Here is an 18,942-nt window from a genome sequence, read left to right as displayed (position 1 = left end):
ATGCATTTGCTTGATAAAATCATTTCTGTATTTGATTTAATTTAAACCAAATCACTGGTTTCCTTCTGTGTAATTTCTTTAAATAAAACATTATGAAGTTAGGAAACGAGCTGGAGAAACAGTCCATCCAGAGTATCACACTTCCTGCCTGAAAAAGACAAACACTCATTATTGGCTTGGATGGTTACATTGCTCAGGAACCACCAGTGTTGATCAGATGATAAACTGGGAGGATGTTGGAACACCAGTTTTTATATCAGCATGGACTAAGAGGGTGCAGACCAGGCCGAGCTCAACAAACGATACCTTCAATACCGACTGATAGTTAAAGTGTGTTGTAATCAAAAACATTAAAGAGATTAAGTAGCAGCTTTTACGCATGGAGTATTATCACAGCATGGGGTTGTTTTGCTGCTAGAGTTATGGGTGCGTTGCATAAATTAAATGGCAAAATGAAAAAGAACTGGAAAGGTATTTAACTATACCTTTTAGAAACAGCTAGAAGGTTAAGACCTGAGAACAACTGAATGATCTAACAGGACAATAAACCTAAACAAACGTAAAATTGGTTTTGGAATGTAGTAGGAAAAAAACATAACTTAATTTTCTGCATTTTAATTGGCCGAGGGACAGCTGAAGAAGGAGGGAAGTACAAGCTTACATTAATAAACTTTACTACAATAATGTCTAACAATTAGAGCAAATAAATAAACAGATAAATAATAACATGAGATTAGTTGCTTGCTAAAGATTTATCAAAGCCATCAGACTGGATAGAAGTTAATTGGGAACATTACTTAATCTGTCCAGCAGAGAGCAGTGAGAACTAGATTTTTTTTAATACTGTGAGTAATCACATTCAGAAGATATTTATTGTGAAGCTATATGTATGTAGCTTAAATATTTATATGCATATAGCTATATATCCAGTTCACAAAATGTACTCTTCTGTATAAACAAATTTTTTTATTTTGATTCAATGTTACAATAATTATACATATCAGTTAATAATTTTGTATCACAAATCTGTCACATTTAGTCGATCACGAAATGCCAAATAGAAATGAGTCGTTTAAAGAAAACAATCCCTCCGTTCTGTGTGAAAACTTGGGGACTGTGGATGAGTGAGAGAAGGAACCTCCAGGTAAACGCAGATGGACTGAGCAAACTTTCATTAGAAAAGGTAAATAAATGACACAGCTTAAAGTTAAAGGCCCTGTTAACTCAAAATGATGCAAACATGTTAAGAGTAAACACAACAAAGCAGAAAAAACGATTCAGCCTGATTTATGTCAGAAACTCCAGACAAAGATGGAGGCCAGTTCCCTGGGCCTATCTCTACCTAACATTCAGACCACATTTTGTGAGAATGAAGGTTGTGAGTCTAATCAGGCTGAAACTGTGATTCAGTTTATTGGTTATAAGAGACTAGAAAGAGCCTCTAAGTTCTTTACAGGCCGCCATCTTGAAACACGCAACAACCTATGACCTTATTGAACCTCTGACACATTTAAATAACAAGAGGGTAAAAGGGTAAAGTTATGCTATGTTGTAGGTTCGATTCCAGCCACATGTCGATGTGCCTCTGGGCAAAGCACCCAAATTGCCTACCGATCTTCGTATCGGTGTATAAATGTGTGAGCATTTGTGATTGCGAATGGGTGAATGTGACTCTAGTGTAAAGTGCTTTGAGTGGTCAAGATGACTGGAAAAGTGCTATATAAGTTAAGTCCATTTGCCATTTAATAATGTTAGTGTCAATAGTTTGTGTTAATGGCTTATTTCACCCTAGCTAAGCAGTAGCATCCTACATAAGTAGTTAGCACAAGCTACTGCTAACTACTATATTCATAATTCACAGTTTGACCAAACAGTTAATCATAAACTCAATAGACAGGCAACATTTTAGCTAGCATGGTATTTATAATAACGATGTTTCGGCTTTACATTGGCTGCCCTGGCGTTATAAGCTCTTGTCATAACTCAGTGTGAACATTGGGTGGCAGTGAAGAGCCATACTGCTGCTGCTCAAAGCTGTTCAGTAAAGCCAGGGCATCACAACAGCAGCAGCAGCAGCAGCAGCAGAGTTGACTGTCATGAAAGTTCAAATCTTCCACCTAAATCTTCCACTGGGGATTAATGAGCGGCTGATGAGGAAGGAATGGAATTTCTTCTCAAGGCTGTTGTTTTCTTTCTTTGTTTTCTGCCCTCTAGAAGACCGCTGTCACAAAAAACACAAAACCCCATTTTAGAGAGACGAGCAAGGGGTATGTCCTGTCCCCCTCCACTGGACAGCTCCTGCAATTAGTGTAATTAGAAGTGTCCCTCGGGTGCGGGTGTGTGTATCTGCGTGTGCGTGGGGGGCGCAGGATGGGCTCAGTGGTGTGGGTGAGGGTGAGGTGGGGGTCTTTCCTCAGGAAAACATATCACCTTCCACCACAATAGAGAGCATCAGGAAGCCACAGGCAGCCCCATTGCTCTCTTGAGTCACCCAGCACTTTCAGACACGCTCTTGCACTCATCAGTGTCTCTCACACACACTCAGCCTGGCAGCTCACAAGACCAGTACTCTCAAAGATGACACTGAACTGAAACTCAGCACAGGCAGTGTTCAGGTAAGTCCCAGATGCTTTTCTCCTGACTCCACCAACACAACTGACTTTTCAATTAAGGTGTTACTCTGATGATGATCCGAATCGTTTATAATGCTGTTATAAGTCTTTCACTTACCTCGTTTATATATTTTTAACACATCTCTAAATTGACATTCGCATTGTTTTTTTGTTTTACAAAGATAAGAATAATGAAAATAGGTAAACAAAACAACAACTATAATCACTGCCCTGGTTTGTGTTTTGTGTCTCTGTTAATGCTGTTTTTTTACTCTTCATGGACGATTTCTCTCCATAAAGAGTAATCCCAACAAATGATTTTTCTCTCAATAATGATCCTGATTCAGGTTTCTGTATTTCGAATCCTAAATCATACACCTATTTGATCTTTATTGTACTGCCTTAAAATGTTTTTCAACCTTACTTGAGAAACATTTTAAATGTTTCCAGATCTGGACCTGGAAACCAGTCTTCAGATGTGTATGTAAAATTATGCACACTGCATATGGGAGGTAGCTTGTTGGGCAGAATAAAATAAAAATTTAAAACCAATCTGATGATCGAAAATATATCAGTAGATTTACATTTGTTTTTGGTAAAAAGTTAATATTTTTGTATGTGTAATCCTTTAGCTACCATTTATTTTACAAAAAATTTATAAAACTAAAGTTATTTAGTCTGAATAATTCTTATGGGAGCTCCAGACTGAGTTAACAAAAAAATGTAAACAACAGCTCTGAGTTCATTCATAACACAGCTCTGTGCATTTAGTAACATGTCTGTGTCAGCCTGTTAGTATTAGAGCTATGAATGCTTTGTTTATTGCTAGTAAAGACAAAAACAAGAAACAATAGGATTCAGTATATGCGCATAGCAGTATGTTTGTTTAAGTGGAGCCTTGCAAACAATCAGATGACTCCTTTTGAAAAATAGCATTAATTACTAGAAAACATTAGATGCATTGAAACTGAACCCCATTTATAAGGAACAGTTGAAGGAATAATATTTGGTAGTAATAATTTGTATTTTATGTTTTGTATTTCTAAAGATTTGGGATGGTGTGCGCACGTGTGTGAGACCAAAGTCACAAACTTACAGAAAATATTGAATTATTTGTCCTCAACCTGTGACTGCAATTGCATTGGTGGTCATGTGGAAGCACTGAGTCTAGTAGTTTATGATTAGCAATATTCCAATGGGTTGCTAAAGCTTTTCCCCTTTGAGTTCGCATGTTTTCCCTGAGTCTTTGTGGATTTCCCGCCGCTGCTCTGGCTTCCTCATGCATTCCAAAGACATGCGTGTTTATAGGTAATCCTAAAATGGCAGAGGGTATGAGGAAGAGTGTGCATTGTTGTTTGTGTCCATGTTGGACCTGCGCAATTCACACCCAGTCTGACACTGGATAAGCAGCTAGTAAGCATAATGTAGGCACAGGAAATGTACTTTACTGAAAAACTCTTTACATTTTTTTGCCTTTAAAAATCAAGCTCTCTTTGAGGATCACAGGATAACACATTATTGAGTTTTTGCAGAGAATGATTATTTTACTTTTCACAAAAACATTCACATTTTATTAATCGTCCAAAAGAAAATGCAGTAACAGGCCCGTCACTTTGGGTAAGTCGCCTTCTAGAACATTCTTGTTGGTTGTTCTCCAAAAGCTGCAGGTGGTCCAACACAAATTTTTTCAAAACGTTTGTCAGATAAGATGGCAATAATTTATAGCTGTGTTTCCTATTTTCTACATTGAGGAGCATTACATAAGCACTCTATAATAGAAAGTTTTTGATTTCAATTATATAAACTGTTGTATTGCGAAAGAATGTCCAAAAGCATCAAAAATGTGTTTGGATTTTACATCATAGTCAAAATAATAATAGTTAACAGAAACAAATGAACTGATTGAACTTTTTTTTAACCTTTACCCTGGATGTAGTTGTCGTGCCACTGAACAATGTGACTTTATCTAAAATGTTCTTGTTTTGCAGTTGTTTTTAAGGATCACCTGCAATCATGCCTATTCTAAAAAAGCTCCCAGGAAGATCCAAGAGCTGTCACGAGTTCCCTAGAGTAAACGGTGAACTGATCCTGCCTCGGCTGGACTTGGACCTGAGGGACCTGAATGATCTCAATGAGCTGAAGGAGCTAAAGGACCTGAAGGACCTGAACAAGAACCTCAACCCCTTTGAGGATGTGGAGTTGGACGAGGACGAGAAGAATGGGGGCGACACGGGCCTCTTCATGGGGGAGGTCAGGGGGAACCTCCAGCTGAGGTCCTGCCGGGATGGAGAAGAGGAAGAGAACGAAGTGAACGCAGAGAAGCACGGGGCAGGGAACCCCAAAGCGAAGCCACTCCGGGGGACTCTGGAGCGGATCTGTGGAGTGTCACCCCTCAAAACTCTTGGAAAACTGGGGAAGGGTCTTCGCATATCAGGACGACATGTGTGGGGGAACAGCTTTCCCCACTATAACCTTGGAGACTCAAATACACTCCCAGCAGAGAAGGAGAAGAAGAAAGGGCTGCGAAGAGGCTCGGAGGGGATTATGACCCTACTTCGGTGAGGAAGGGGTGCTGAGGGGAGTCGGATGGGGAACAAACTGCAAAAAAATATATTGTTTGAGTCGTGATTGTGTGACTTTACAACAATATGGCTTACTTTATTGGTACACATACGTTTGTCGGTCTGTTCAAAAAATGTTGGATAAGCTTGAAATAGGGGCAAGTACTTTAGTTTAAAATAAAAGTAATGGAAGAAACGAAAAATTGAGAAACTGTTCCAATAATGTCTCAGCATCATCTAGATGAAGCTTAGTTCAAAGGTGTGATGTAATGTTGTTGTGGTGGCTCTATGGTACCTCTTTTGTTTTCTTCTGACATGTTGTCTACTTGCTTGGCTCATTGAATTAGTCTATCCTCTGCAGCACCACACTTTAGCAGATGTGTGTAAATAAGTGCCATTCCAACCATAACAGCAAATACTGTTTTGCAATGCACTAAGCAGTCCTTAAGGAGGTTTTAATTCATGTTCTGGTGTCGCTGCTGTGAATGCTCTCCAGCTTCACAGGTCGCCGAAAGGAGGAGCGCAGGGAAAGCCTGCCCTGTGGGGACCTGTGCACAGAGTGCGAGGCAGAGGGATCCAGGCGACCCTCGTTTCTTAGGATCAGCTTGGGCAAGCTCAAGAGGGAATCCATGTCGGACAAGGCTTCCCAAGAGGCCGACGAGGAGGAGGTAGAGGAGGAACCGGTGATCAAAACCAGAGAGCCCCTGTCAGGTAAGAATCAAGGAAACAGCATCAGTTCAGAACTTCCCGTTCAAGGTTTATGTGTGCTTCCTGTGAGTCTAAGACAACGCTCTGATTAGGTTGAGAGGTCCCCAGATTCCCGAGTCTCTCATCAGTTGACTGTCAGATCAGGAAATGATTGCACTTCCTCCCACCATACTTTCTTGTAAAAGCTAAACCACAAGCTTAACCTGTGGAACTTATTCCACAGGGAGCATTGCTTGAACAGAAGAATGTAGAGAATGAGCAGAGATAACCCAGTCTGTAGCTCAGACACTTGCACAGATACTCAATAATCATGACTACAGAAAAGCATGTTCCTCGTTTTATCTGAATCCTTTTGAGTCTTGTCACTTAAACTTAGCTTTCTATTTGTTGCATTCCAACAGTTCTGGAGATTCTACAATTAGTCAACCACAGAGACCTTCTCTTGGCTGACACACACATTCTGGAGTTGGAACGAGAGTGTGAGCTCCTGTCTTTGCTGCCAGCCACAACTGCATCCACCCCTACTTCTACCTTAGGTCCCAGCACCCCACCTATTAGCCACCTTTTGTCATCTTCATCATTTGACGAGGCCCTCAGCTCTAATGCAACGCTAGACTCTAGCAGGAGGAAGGCTAAGGATGTGGAGCTCTTGTACGAAGCATTGCAGAAGGAGATGTGGGACGTGGTGAGAGAGTCGCTCCGCCAACCCAGTGCTGGCCCTAACCTTGGCCTAGTGGTGCTAGTGATCCAACAGGAGGAGCATGCCGATGCTGCCTGGGCTCTGAGAGAGGAGTCCAAGACAGAGCGAGTGAGTCCCAACATCCAACCCAGCCAGCGCCCTCGGCGGCTGAAGACCAAGTGGAGGCAGGCGGTGGCAGAAGCTGCGGACTGGAGCCTGCCTCACCAGGTGGACACTCAGGCAGGCCAGCTAGCCTCGTATCTGGAGCGTCTGAGGAGCCGGATGGTGGACGACCTGGACGCGGCCAGGAGAAACGCTGTGTCCATTTACCCAGAGGAATTTGCAGCCTTCCAGGTGTATGTGGAAAGTTACCATCAGGCCATCGCCAAACGTCTCCGGACCATCACCAGTGGGCCGCTGCAGATCACAGATGTCTACTCACTGTTAGACTGGTTTTACAACATCTACAACAGGTTGGTGACAACAGTCTTTACAGGATGCATCAGTCTGATGAAGATATACCTAAGTTTCCGTGATACATCTTTTTGTTAATGTCTGTTTTCCCATAGGGATGTCTTAGGAACCATTGGCACCAGTACAGCCATACACTACTCTACACTGGAGCCTATTCTTCCTCAACAGACAGTGGACAGGCTGGAGGAAGACTGCATCAGTATAGTCAGGGTAAGAGGAAGATTTATTTATTTTTTTATAGATATTCTTATAAAAAGCTGGATGGAAGATTTATTTTCATGGAACTTTTTTCTTTTCAGGATAAAGTGACAACAGAGCTGATCCAGGTTCTGGATGATGAGGAGAGACGATGGGCCCAGACTCTACATATAGAGGAGTATCAGTCAAACCTGGCGCGCTCAGTGATCCAGGTACAGCGTAGCGTCTTGGTATCTTTACCCAAACCTTCTTGCAAATTTCTGATTGAGAATGTAAATTCTAACCCTTATTTGTGACATTTCCAGAGGCTGAAGGTGGATTTGGATAGATCCACATCTGTGAGCCAGTTTTTAGGTGCAAGAGTTGCCCGCTGTTGTCTTATTGGGCTTGCTGACTTCCTCTACAAGTGAGTTCATATCAAACATGAAATTAGATTAGATCATTTATACAGGATGACAAGTTTTATCATGAGAATAAATATAATTTGGGAACCAGGATTAACAGTAAGATCACTTTAAAGCTATAAACAAAGCACAAACAGAACAACACTTCTAATTTTAGTTCACACTCAACATTAATGGGTTTGTTTCCATGATTTTAAGGAAACTACATTTTTAGTCTGATGTTAGGAATAGAACTAAGGCATTTGCACCAATCAGGCATAACATAATGACCACTGTCAAGTGAATAACACATTTTTATCTAATCATCATGGTGCCTCATCATGGTGGTTGGAATATACCAGGCAGCAAGTGAACATTGTGTCTTTGAAGATGAGGTGTTAGAAGCAGGAAAAACGAGCAAACGGTTCTTGTGGGCTGTTCATTGTCTGCAGTGGTCACTTTCTATAAGAAGTGGTCTAAGGAAGTAACAGTGGTGACCCAGTAACAGGGTCACGAGGACAGTTCTCAACTGAGATTCGATTACAGGATCATTTGGTTAACCAAAACTCCCAAAACAACATGTAGCCACGACACAGATGTAAAACATCTGCACATTACTATTGGGTTTATTATTTCATGGCGAGTCCCATTGTGTTTAGAGCTCAGACAATTTCCACAATTTGTAAAATTGTTTACATATGTCTATTATAAGGTTCTTGGCTGATCGTTGCTGTTCATAGCTTCTCTAGTCGACATTCATTCAGAAATTTCTCACAAACCTTCCATGTTTCCAGCTTCCAGAGGAAGGTGGAGATGTTTCACGACACACAGGCAGAGTTTGGAGACAGAGGGGACGGATACGTGTCCAAGACCATAGCGCTGGTCAACTGCTGCCCTCCTCTGAGGTACAACTGTAACCATAGTGACATGATTTACTTGACTGCTGATGGGAAGGTTTGCGGTAAATAACTTTAATGTGCTACTTGCTGCAGGAACTTCGTGGAGCGTTGCAGGCAGTGCGACCCACAGGGCAGCGAAGAGTCAGCCCAGAGAGCCAGCTCTTCCCTGGACAGAGTCGTCAACCTGTCAGTGCGGGTTCTGACGGGAAGACTGTTTGAGAACATCAGGGTCAGCAGGACAATTTATTCTCATTACTAAACATTTTAATATTCCAGCAGGATGTTCAGTTTCAATAGCTAGCTTTGTGAATTTCATTATAAACCCTAAGAGATTACATTTTTTAAGATCACCAGTTCTAAGATAATACTTTTTTATTTTACAAAATACTTTGTAAAAAAAGTATTTTTACAATACTTAAAAAAAAAAAAGTATTGTAAGAAGAAAGTGCTTCCTTTTTCAGTTCTGGATATAGAAAATGAACTGATCTACAGTGGGTTTCATTTGAAAAAAAAAATCTCACATGTAGAAACAGACACATCAGATTCCACACTGTCATTAATAAAGATCAAACCAAAAGGTCTTTATACAGGCCTGAAGTTGCAAGTGAAAATCTAAGTACACCCTAAGTACCCTGCAGGCCATTTAGTAATTGTTTTATCAACAATTACTAAATGTAATCATGTTCTGTATGATTTCTGAGTCTCTCACATTGCTATATTTCAATCATAGCTCTGTTATTATTTTTTTGTCATTTTGTTTTATGCGGTTCTCCTAAGGTCCCTCACTATACCCTGGCAACACCTTAATTCTTTTCTTCTTCAGCTTTTCTGTTGTAGAGTTGTTGGTGTGTTTAGGATTAGGTCGTGTTGATGAGCCACTCTGGGCCAAGCTTTAGCTTCCAGACAGAAATCTGTCGGGAAGAATAAAATGCTCAGTGCCTTTTATTCTCTGAGTATATTTTAGTCTGATCTTGTTGTGAATGTAGCGAGAAGTCCACTTCTAGGAAGATTTGGAATTATATTAAATGTCTTCCACTGGTAAATAATGATTTCACAACAGTTAACACCAATCCAGGCAAGTGGGCCACAGAAGCTTGTAGTTTTTGATTTTTGCATGCTTGGTGGAAATCAGATCATTTTCACGTTGTCCTGCCACACGCAGCCCTAAAACTGGAAGAGGGCGTACTTTCTTTTTTTTTCTTGACTGTACATGTATGAGGTAGCTATAAAAAGCATTCAGAGAGCTGTGGGGGTGGGTGTGTGTGTGTGTGTGTTGCAGAAATGTATCACGCTGCACTTTGTTAATGTGTTTCTGATCTGTTGTTTACAGCCTTTCTTCGACAAACTGATGAAGAGGAAATGGCTGAACAACACCGAAGCCTTTGAAGCAATTGAAGCCAGCACTAAACAGCACTTCAAAAAGTTCAAAAGGATGGATCCTCCTCCGTATCAGGTACAAAACCTTCACCGACCTTGTTGTGAAGTGGGAACAAATATTTTAAAGGCTTTTTTTTTAAAGAATTGAATGAATGGTGTATGTAGCAGATCATTGCTTACTTTTTCTAAACCGGCAGACACTGGTGGGTGAGGTGCATAGACGGATCCTGGTGGAGTACGTCCGGGCCATTATGCGAGGACGGATCATTTGCACCTCCTCCAAGATGAGAAAGAGGATGGCTTTTCGACTACAAGACGAGGCCAAGCAGTTGAAAGGCCTCTTTAGAGATCTGGTAAGTTTGATGTGCACGCACAAAACGACACGTGTTAGATTTGGAAGAAACGCTTTAGCATGGGGAAGCATCCATGACCAGCGTAAAGTTTATGTCTTTGGAGACGAGAAATGTTAAGGTATTCCAGGGGGGAGGATTCTTAAAAACAAAACAACAAGCTGGCGAGGGAGAAGGGTGATGGTGAGTGGAGATTGACCTCTGAACTTCCCGGGTCAGGAAAAAGTCAGACAGTGTTTACACAAGAAAAGAACATGTCTCGGTGATGGCAGCCCTGAAAAATGGCTGCCTTCACAAAGATGGAGATGGATGAACCGGGCTTACGTTAGCACATGTCAAAGGAGGGAAGAGAGAGTACAACAACTGGGCTTGACGCAGTGGCATTTGCCCCCGTTTTGGGTGCGAGTTCAAACAAGTGTCCGTCACCTCGGCTGACAACAGGAAGTTGCTGTGTTTGGAAGGAACTTCCTGTTCCTGTCAGCTGGCCAGCTTTGATGTGCCTCTGGCTTGGCCTTGATGGCTTTTCTGGGGACGGAGCCTCTGTGGAAACTGGGAACATTTGGGCAGGGGGGGAAGAGGATGACTTTTTAATGGCTGTCTAAAAGGGATGCTGTTATTTTCTACCGAATGCCGAAGTAAGGAATTAATCCCTCTTTTCCTGAGCGTTTGAGGGGAAAACAAAAACTCGGAAGACGGAGGTGGAGATCTGTTATTCACCAGTGAATTAAGTGTTTGACCTCTGGCCTTAGGAGGCGTTAATCTGTTTTTCCTCTGAAGTTGCTCTCTCTGGACTGCTTTCCATGCTTCCTCTGAAAGGGAAATGTTTAAGCTGAAGAAGCGTGGCGAAAACACTATTCAAATTTAGTCCAAAAAAAAAACAAGCTGATCACTTTAATGAGTTTGTAAAGATGCACTTTTCTGTGCTCCAGGAGTCAAATGCATCTTGGTTGGACAGCATCATCTCCCACCTAGCTGACATCATCCTCCTTGAAGACACTCCCTCCATCCAGATGGAGGTGGCTGTCCTGGTGAAGGAGTTCCCCGATATAAGGTGAGATCACAACCCGGATTTGAACTCCCTTTATTATTTCGTGCTTAAAAAACACACTCTCACCATGGCTTTGCTGACACTAAAATTACAAAAGCAAAACAAAACATGTATGATTATTTTGTTGTTCTTCTTTGGATCAAAACAATGGGTCAAAACAAGGAAAAGGGCTGTGGAAACTTTTCTATATTAACACAAACTATTTTCGGAGCTCAGCAAGGGCCTGGTTTAAAAATGGATGAGACAGAGAGGCCCCTGGGGGTTCGCGAGGAGAAGTTCCAGCTTGTTTGCACAGATTATGACTCAGGTGACCGTTGGCAACCTTTATCAGCATGTGACGTATAAGTCTCCGAGGAATAGACAGGAAGCTGCTGCCGAGTACTTCCTGTTCCTGCCACCCAGCAGGAGACAGACTGGTGCCACAATTAGAATTTAAAAAAGAAGGAGGTGTGGAAGTGGATAAGACATGGCACTTCAGACATAAACTCCTCATTCAGCCGTCACTTCCTTCTGGTAGTTTATTATAAACTACCACATAACAGAAATCTAATACATCAAAGAGGCCAGGCGTTCCTTAAGTATTGTGTGCTTCATCCTACTTGGACCACTGTCCATTCAGCTGGCGTAACCCTGGTTGGATATTTTTGCAGTTCATTCAGACTGGTTGCTTCCCTGGCAGTGACCCAGCTGTTAAGCATAGTCTGCATGTTTTTTATTGGAGTAGTGTTCAAAGCCATTCCAAAAGCTTAATGTTTAGATTGGTTTGCTACATTACAACCAACTGTTGATTTCAGGTGAAGATGACCTTAGAGGTAGTCATCCGTCTTCATCCACTCTTTGAGTTTATTATCTAGCTATGGTGGATCTATTTCTCTAGTACTTAGTAGTTGCCACAGAATACCTGAACTTGCTGTGCTCACATTTTGACACTTACGAATATTGTTCTTGACCTTGTGGATAAAAAAACCCAATCATTGCCTTGTTTGATCGTCAGACTTTTCACCAACAACTATGTGATTTGTGTTTTTGTGGAAGCAAGACATTTCCATCAAACTTGAAGGTGTTGATTTTGGAGCATCAGCTTCTTACTATGTCCATGGCATTGTAAAACCTGGGTCTCCTGGGTAAGGTCACTCCAGTTAACTTGATCCATGGTGGTTCCTGGGTTGCTCTAGGACAGGGGTGTCAAACTCCAGTCCTCAAGCGCTGCTGTCCTGCAGTTTTTAGATATGCCACAGGTACAAAACACTGGAATGAAAAGGCTTAATTACCTCCTTCTTGTGTAGAGGCCTGCTAATGGCCTAATTATTCTATTCAGGTGTGGTACAGCAGAGGCACATCTAAAGGTTGCAGGGCAGTGGCCCTCCAGGACTGGAGTAGGACACCTGTGCCCTAGGACATCCTACTAAATTACATATCACCTGAGGGTGATAAGTAGGGCCAGATTTTTGAAATTAGGAGTTGCACCAACTAGTCACCTTGTCGACTCTTTACTCTGCAATGACTTTTTACGTAGCAAGTCGTCTAGTCACAATCATGTGACAAGACTGAAGAATTAGGTGAGTTTGTCAGGCAGTTTGAATTGTAAAAAAAAAGAAAGAAGAAATTTACCAAAGAGGCACTGCAAACTCTGGCAAAAGGACATTGCATGGCAATGTGGTTCGAGTGGGCGTATAGAAGCTGTAAACTGCGGCAGTCCTGATTTTGACTCCTATTTTGATTCCCTTGTTGCAAGTCTTTCCCCGCCTTCTTTCTGGACCTGTCCTGTCAGATTACTGTCAAATGAATAGGAATAGTGCCAAAAAATTCTGTAAAAAAACACTACCGGAATAATGTGCGGCATAATATCAGGCTCTTTTTCATCCAACTGATCAGCGTCTCCTTCTTGACAGTGTTGTCAACTTGAAGTTTGACAACACTGGCGTTCCAACAGCAAAAAGTTTGTAAGCTTGCTTCCGAGCAGGAAAAGCATAATGATAAGCTTCTGAAATGACTGAGCTCAATTTGGAGAAAACTGACAGGTGACAATGCTAAAAAGCACAGGAGACACAACCATTGTTGGTTTACTGGAATGGACCATCCTTTTTCCATCCCAATACATTACAATACATTATCAAAGTCCAAAATAAACAGGACATTAACGGTAATAATGAAAGTTCCTGACCGTAACTGAACGAGTCCAAATCAAATATGGCGTGGCGTTTCCTGGTGCTCCTTCCCAGAAACAGATGCTTTGAGTCAGGGTGTTTTGACTGTTACTCACACTTATGACAGACATTGACGACACCGAACAGTGATGGTTTCACACTAACGCCATCCTACCGACTAACTTCCTCAATGCCTCTTTCCGCCTCACAGGAAGAAGCACGTCTCCACCCTGCTGAATGTGAGGGGGATGACACGACAGGCGGAGCGGCAGGAGATCCTTAACGTTGTCAAAGACTTCGAATGCAGCAGCGCCCTCATCTCACGGGAGCGCGCTCTCTTTGCCGACATCCCCATCACGTCGGAGGTGCACTGCATCAGCCTGGGTCTCCTGCGCCTCGCCATGACCGTGTCCAACTGGTTCTCGGAGCACCGGCCGCGGCGCAGGCACAGGACGAGCGCCCGGCATGCCACACCTCAAGCAGCTGAGACAGCAGGAGACGCAAACAAGCTTCATAGAGAAGAGTAGGAGCTTGATGACATGTACATGAACCTTTGATACCAAACAGTGTTACCAGTCTCCTAAAAAAAACTTGACCTCAGGTACTGCTGGTATTGTACATGCTCGCTGACATATCTCCATCTTTACCTTAGAAAATCTGAAAGAGATTTTGAGGTTTGTGAAATCAGTTTTTTGTTCTTGGTGTTGATCTTTACATGTAGAGAAGAAGACAAAGAAAAACAATCTGTGTTGTACTTTGTTGCTTTTTATTCTTGTGTAACTCTACAAAATTCATTAGACTATATATACAGTATAAAGTACATATTGCAGTGTATTAACCTCGTCATATTCAGATATCTACAAATCAGCATCATCTGCTTTATAATGGGACCTAAATTCACTCTGCATAATGCAGCTGAACTGTTTTTCTGTGACTTAAAGTACTAAGATTCCTGGACAGATGGGCTGGCCCCCACAGAGCCCTGATCTCTGCATCACAGAGACACTCTGAGCTTTCTCAAGATGAAGCTTGCAAGTATAGTGGTGGGTGTGTGTAAGTGGACCAAGAAGACTGTGCTGTTTCAAAGGCAAGGTTGTTGTTGTTTTTTACCCCCCTTTATGGCACTTTTCTGGAAGGTAATAGAACTAAAAATGGTTTTTGCTTTAATTTGGAGAGAGTGTTCTCTTTAACTTGGAGGATTGATTTTGTTGTTGTAAAGCAAGATGGTGTGAAAATGTATTGAACTCTGACTGTGAATGAAATGGATTAATTGCCGGAAACATAATAAAAGCTCATTGACTGGGCAGAATAAACACGTCTGGGTTGTTTTTGGTTCAGATGCTCTGACCTGCGCCACATGATAAACGATGATAAACGGTACCATCGTAAAGTATTCACACTCCTCCACTTTTTCCACAATTTGCCAGACTTATTCAGATCTCGACTTAAGGATAGTTTTAAATAATTTACACAAAACAACTCATAATGACATGAATAAAACCAGTTTTCAGGCATTTTTTAAATGTTAGAAAATGCAAGCATTTACAAATAATGGGTACAGTGGGGCTAAAATCTGTAAATACTTGAAATCCCTTCTAAAAATGCCTATTTTTAAAATTAAAACACTGAAATACCTTAATAATGCCTTGGTAAACACAGTGAAAACTGTCTCGACACTTCCACAGAAGCTAACATCAATTCTCTGTTATCTCTGCTCTTGTGGATACAGCCAATCAGCACCAAGGTAAAAAAAAAATGGCGGTCCCGGATTGATTGCTTTGTAAATGCCAAGAGCATGTCACTTTCATTTGAATGTTTTAGACATGGTCAATGAAAGAATCTGTGATTAGGCAGATTTCTATGGATAATTATAGAGATATGACCCACAGAAATTTAGGACAATTTGCAAACATTGACTCACAAAACAGCAGGGGTCCACTGTACAAACATAAATATACCAATTGTTTAAGGTTTTATTGAGATAGCTTTGACCCTGTTTAAAGTCTCAAATCTTGGGTCTCTCTATAGGCTTTGTACACCTGCGTCTTGGTTCTTTCTTGAAGAGTCCCTCTCTCCCTTTCATGCAGCCATGTCAATCGGTTCCTACTGCATAGAAGCATCTCCTGAGCACGAGGCTGCCATTACAATGCTTGACAATATGGACAGTGTCAACCAAGTAAAGAGTCGTGGCTGATTTTCTCAAGATATGCCACTCAGATTTTAAGCCATCACATAAGAAAATTTTGTTTCTCTTGGTTTGGCCAGCAAAATTTCAAACCCAACACATTTTCCCATTAAGCTACTCTATCATAAAGGCTGGATTGTGGGAGTGAGTTAACTATGGCTGTTTTTTTGAAAGGTTCTCCTGTTTCCAGAAGATAACAGTGCAGCTGTCCCTCAATGACTGCTGGGTTCTTGTTCGCCAAGGCTCTTGAACTGGGATTGGTCAATTTGGTTGAACAAGATGATAAAGGCAGGGTCAACATTTATCCATCTCTTTCAGTCCATCTCGGAATGTTTGTTGGATGCTGGCAGATGTATTTATATTTGGTAACTTTCCATAGCATTGTTATTTGCCATAGTCCGGTGATGGAGGTGGAGCTCACACAGTCACACAGTGCATGCTAGGTTAATTAGTCACAAAATTGTCGCTAGGATTCATACGTAGCTACTTTTGTTTGTCTCCACACTGCACTTTGATGACTGGTGGTCAGTCCAGGATGTAAGTGCTCCCCCTGCCCCCAATTCTGAGTTTTTTATAAGTTTAAGAAATGTTTAAAAATTAGTTTTCAGTTTGTGATTATGGACTGTTTGGGCCCATATTTATTTTATTTTTATGGGGTTTTTTCAAGAAAATCAATGAAATGGATTTTGGAATAAGAATACAAAGCAGCAAAAACGTGTAAAGAAAAAAAAGAAACGCAAAAGAGTGTGAATACTGTCTAATGGAACTCTATGTATTCTGTTTTCCTGAACAATAAAGAGACATGTTATACTTCAATTACTGCTTCAATCTTTATTTGAGAGTTTGCAGTCTGGAACCCCTCATATGTGAAACAATACATATCAAGAGGCACTTTGACAGAAAGATAAATGCCGGACGGACTGACGCACAATCTGTGCAGTGCCTATATATACACACATACTTTATGTCTTTGTTGTTTATCTTAAGGGCCTGGCTTTTTTTTTCAGTAAACAGATCCTAAATTAAGGGGTTCTGCCACAACAAAAGGGGTCATAGACCCCGAGGCCAACAACGGGATAGTTTTTGATAAACAAAGATTTCCTGTTGTCCACTGAGGTGCCAGCGGATGCTTTTATTGGAGCCAAGTTTACATTTGGCACCAGGAGGAAACTTCCCCTCTGGTTCAGCCGGGGAGCTTTTTCATGTCTGCGCTGCTAGTGGCCTGTTCAGAACAAAGCTGGCCTGCCTCACTAGGGCTCATTCTGCACACTGACCTCTCCAAGTCAGCACTTCGAATCTGAATTCAAATGACAAACTGGAAGGTAAAGGGGCCAAACACAAGGATTCATCCTCTTTGAAATCCTTCAACAGTTTTCATATCATGACCACAAAGTTGATTCTTTTTTATTGGGTTTCTATATGATAATCCAACTTTTAGTGAAAGAACAAAAAGGTCCAAATCTGAAGAGTTTCATGCATACATTATGTATTGACCACCATTTCCCTTGATACACCTTAAAAAATCTAAGAGTCCACCTGTATGTAATTTAATCTAAGTTAAGTCTGTTATCTGAAGGCCTAAGTGGTCTGTTAGAGAATGTTAGTGAACAGACAACATAATAAAGACACTGCATTGCACATATCAATGAAAGATGATGTAGCCAACCCTACCTTCCATTGGTCAGCCTTTGGATTGATCCTACAGACTGAGAGGTACTGAAACACATTGTAGGGTGACATAGGGTGGTTGTAAAGAGTTGAAAACTTGTGTGGCAGGACCAGATAGGTTAGGGTTATACAATGTTTGGATAACAATACCCCAGTCCCACCTTGGTTTCGTCTGTCTAAGGTAGAATATTCATGGTCTAACACATCCACTGGTTCTGACATCAGTCCACAATGACATTTGTGCAACCCATACAGTATATCAGGCAACTGCATGATAAAATCACCACAGCCGAATCAATTCCCATCAACTGGTGCCAATGCTGTCTTCAGTGTTTACAAGGCATCCTCTGTGTCTAGTCCCCTAGACAGAGAGGAGACTAAACTACAAAAACTATTTATGTTTAAGCATTGAAAATATGGCTTAAGAAGCAGTAGGTGAAAAGACATCTTGGCAAAGTTGTTTATAGTTGTCTGGATATGGTTAAAAACTGATTAGGTTTGATCAAACGGATCAGAAAAATCTGTCTTTCAATGGTTTTGTATAACTGCCTGGGGGCTTAAAGAGTCAAACCTACTTTTGTAGGCCAAACTGAAACAAGTAATAGCCCACCTGCCACACCCTTCAGAATATCTTCATTAACCCTTACAGTAGATAGATGTCAACAGCTTAGAAGTGTAAGTGTAACCAGTATTTAACTGGTTGCTCTGAAAACCGTCTATAATGCTGTTGCGCCACTTGTGATGTGACCTCTTATGTCATTTGTTGGTTGCTGTAGAAGGAACAGTTCCTAGCAAACGGAACCATTTCGTATAGATCTCAGTTCTACATGAGTGATACATTACATGAGAAGTAATCCATTCTTGCTCACTATGCTTGTTTAACAGCACTGTTGTCATACAGCAGGAATGTGTCTGGTGACTACAAGCTGTGTAGGCTCTATTCATGTGAAATTAGAATGTTCTCTATGTTTATGTTGCTGTTTTGTTGCAGTTACCTCTCAATTTCAATCTGTGCCCAATGAAGCCTGGTTCTGCTGGTAAACTTTTTCCCTACTGTCACCTCATCCTTGGAATAAACTGAATAGAATTCGATGAATTTCTATTGATGTGTTTGTACTTCAAAGTACCTTGAAGATTATTGTTGATATGAATTTGCATGATGTAAATAAAACTGAACTGGTTCCATCAGGTTCCATAGCAGCCAGGTAGAGGAAGGTGCACCACCGTCTAGATAACAATGGGTTTCATTTGACATATCAAGTCTTGTCCCTTAGGCTTTTTCCTGTAATCACCAGCAGATCTTACATCTCGCTGACCTCTCACTGCTCTCTGCACTTGTTTTTATTTTGATGTGTTCCAAGAATTTGTGGACTAGAACAGGAAGCACATTAAGTAAAGTTGGCATAGGTTAAATGTTAAGTTTGGCAGGCTGGTTTTTCAGTCAGAACTATATCTAAAGGCATTATCAAACATCCTTTCTTATAGCAGGCAGTTGGCGGATGCTATATGGCAGTTTTCCAAATGTCCCAAGCGGGGATTTACCATCCCTGACTGAGAAGGACAGATTAGCCCAACTCTTGGAGGTTTCCCTCGATCAAACTGCTGAAGGTGAAACGGTGCACGATATCACAATGCAATCCCTGGGAAGCACTC

General features: G+C 41.4%; 1 protein-coding gene across 1 annotated transcript; it reads left to right on the top strand.

The window, feature by feature from the left end:
• Positions 1-2,436: 2,436 nt before the first annotated feature.
• Positions 2,437-14,751, top strand: exoc3l2a (exocyst complex component 3-like 2a). Its single transcript, XM_028032307.1, has 13 exons — positions 2,437-2,615; positions 4,601-5,170; positions 5,670-5,884; positions 6,283-7,033; positions 7,130-7,244; positions 7,334-7,444; positions 7,538-7,638; positions 8,410-8,520; positions 8,608-8,743; positions 9,845-9,967; positions 10,089-10,244; positions 11,171-11,292; positions 13,648-14,751. Exons 2-13 carry the CDS (start codon positions 4,626-4,628, stop codon positions 13,961-13,963), a joined length of 2,802 nt encoding a protein of 933 aa, XP_027888108.1. The 5' UTR covers positions 2,437-2,615; positions 4,601-4,625; the 3' UTR covers positions 13,964-14,751.
• Positions 14,752-18,942: the final 4,191 nt, after the last annotated feature.

Source organism: Xiphophorus couchianus, chromosome 11 (genome assembly GCF_001444195.1).
Source record: "Xiphophorus couchianus chromosome 11, X_couchianus-1.0, whole genome shotgun sequence".
Lineage (NCBI taxonomy): Eukaryota > Metazoa > Chordata > Actinopteri > Cyprinodontiformes > Poeciliidae > Xiphophorus > Xiphophorus couchianus.
This window is presented reverse-complemented; position numbering and strand designations above follow the sequence as displayed.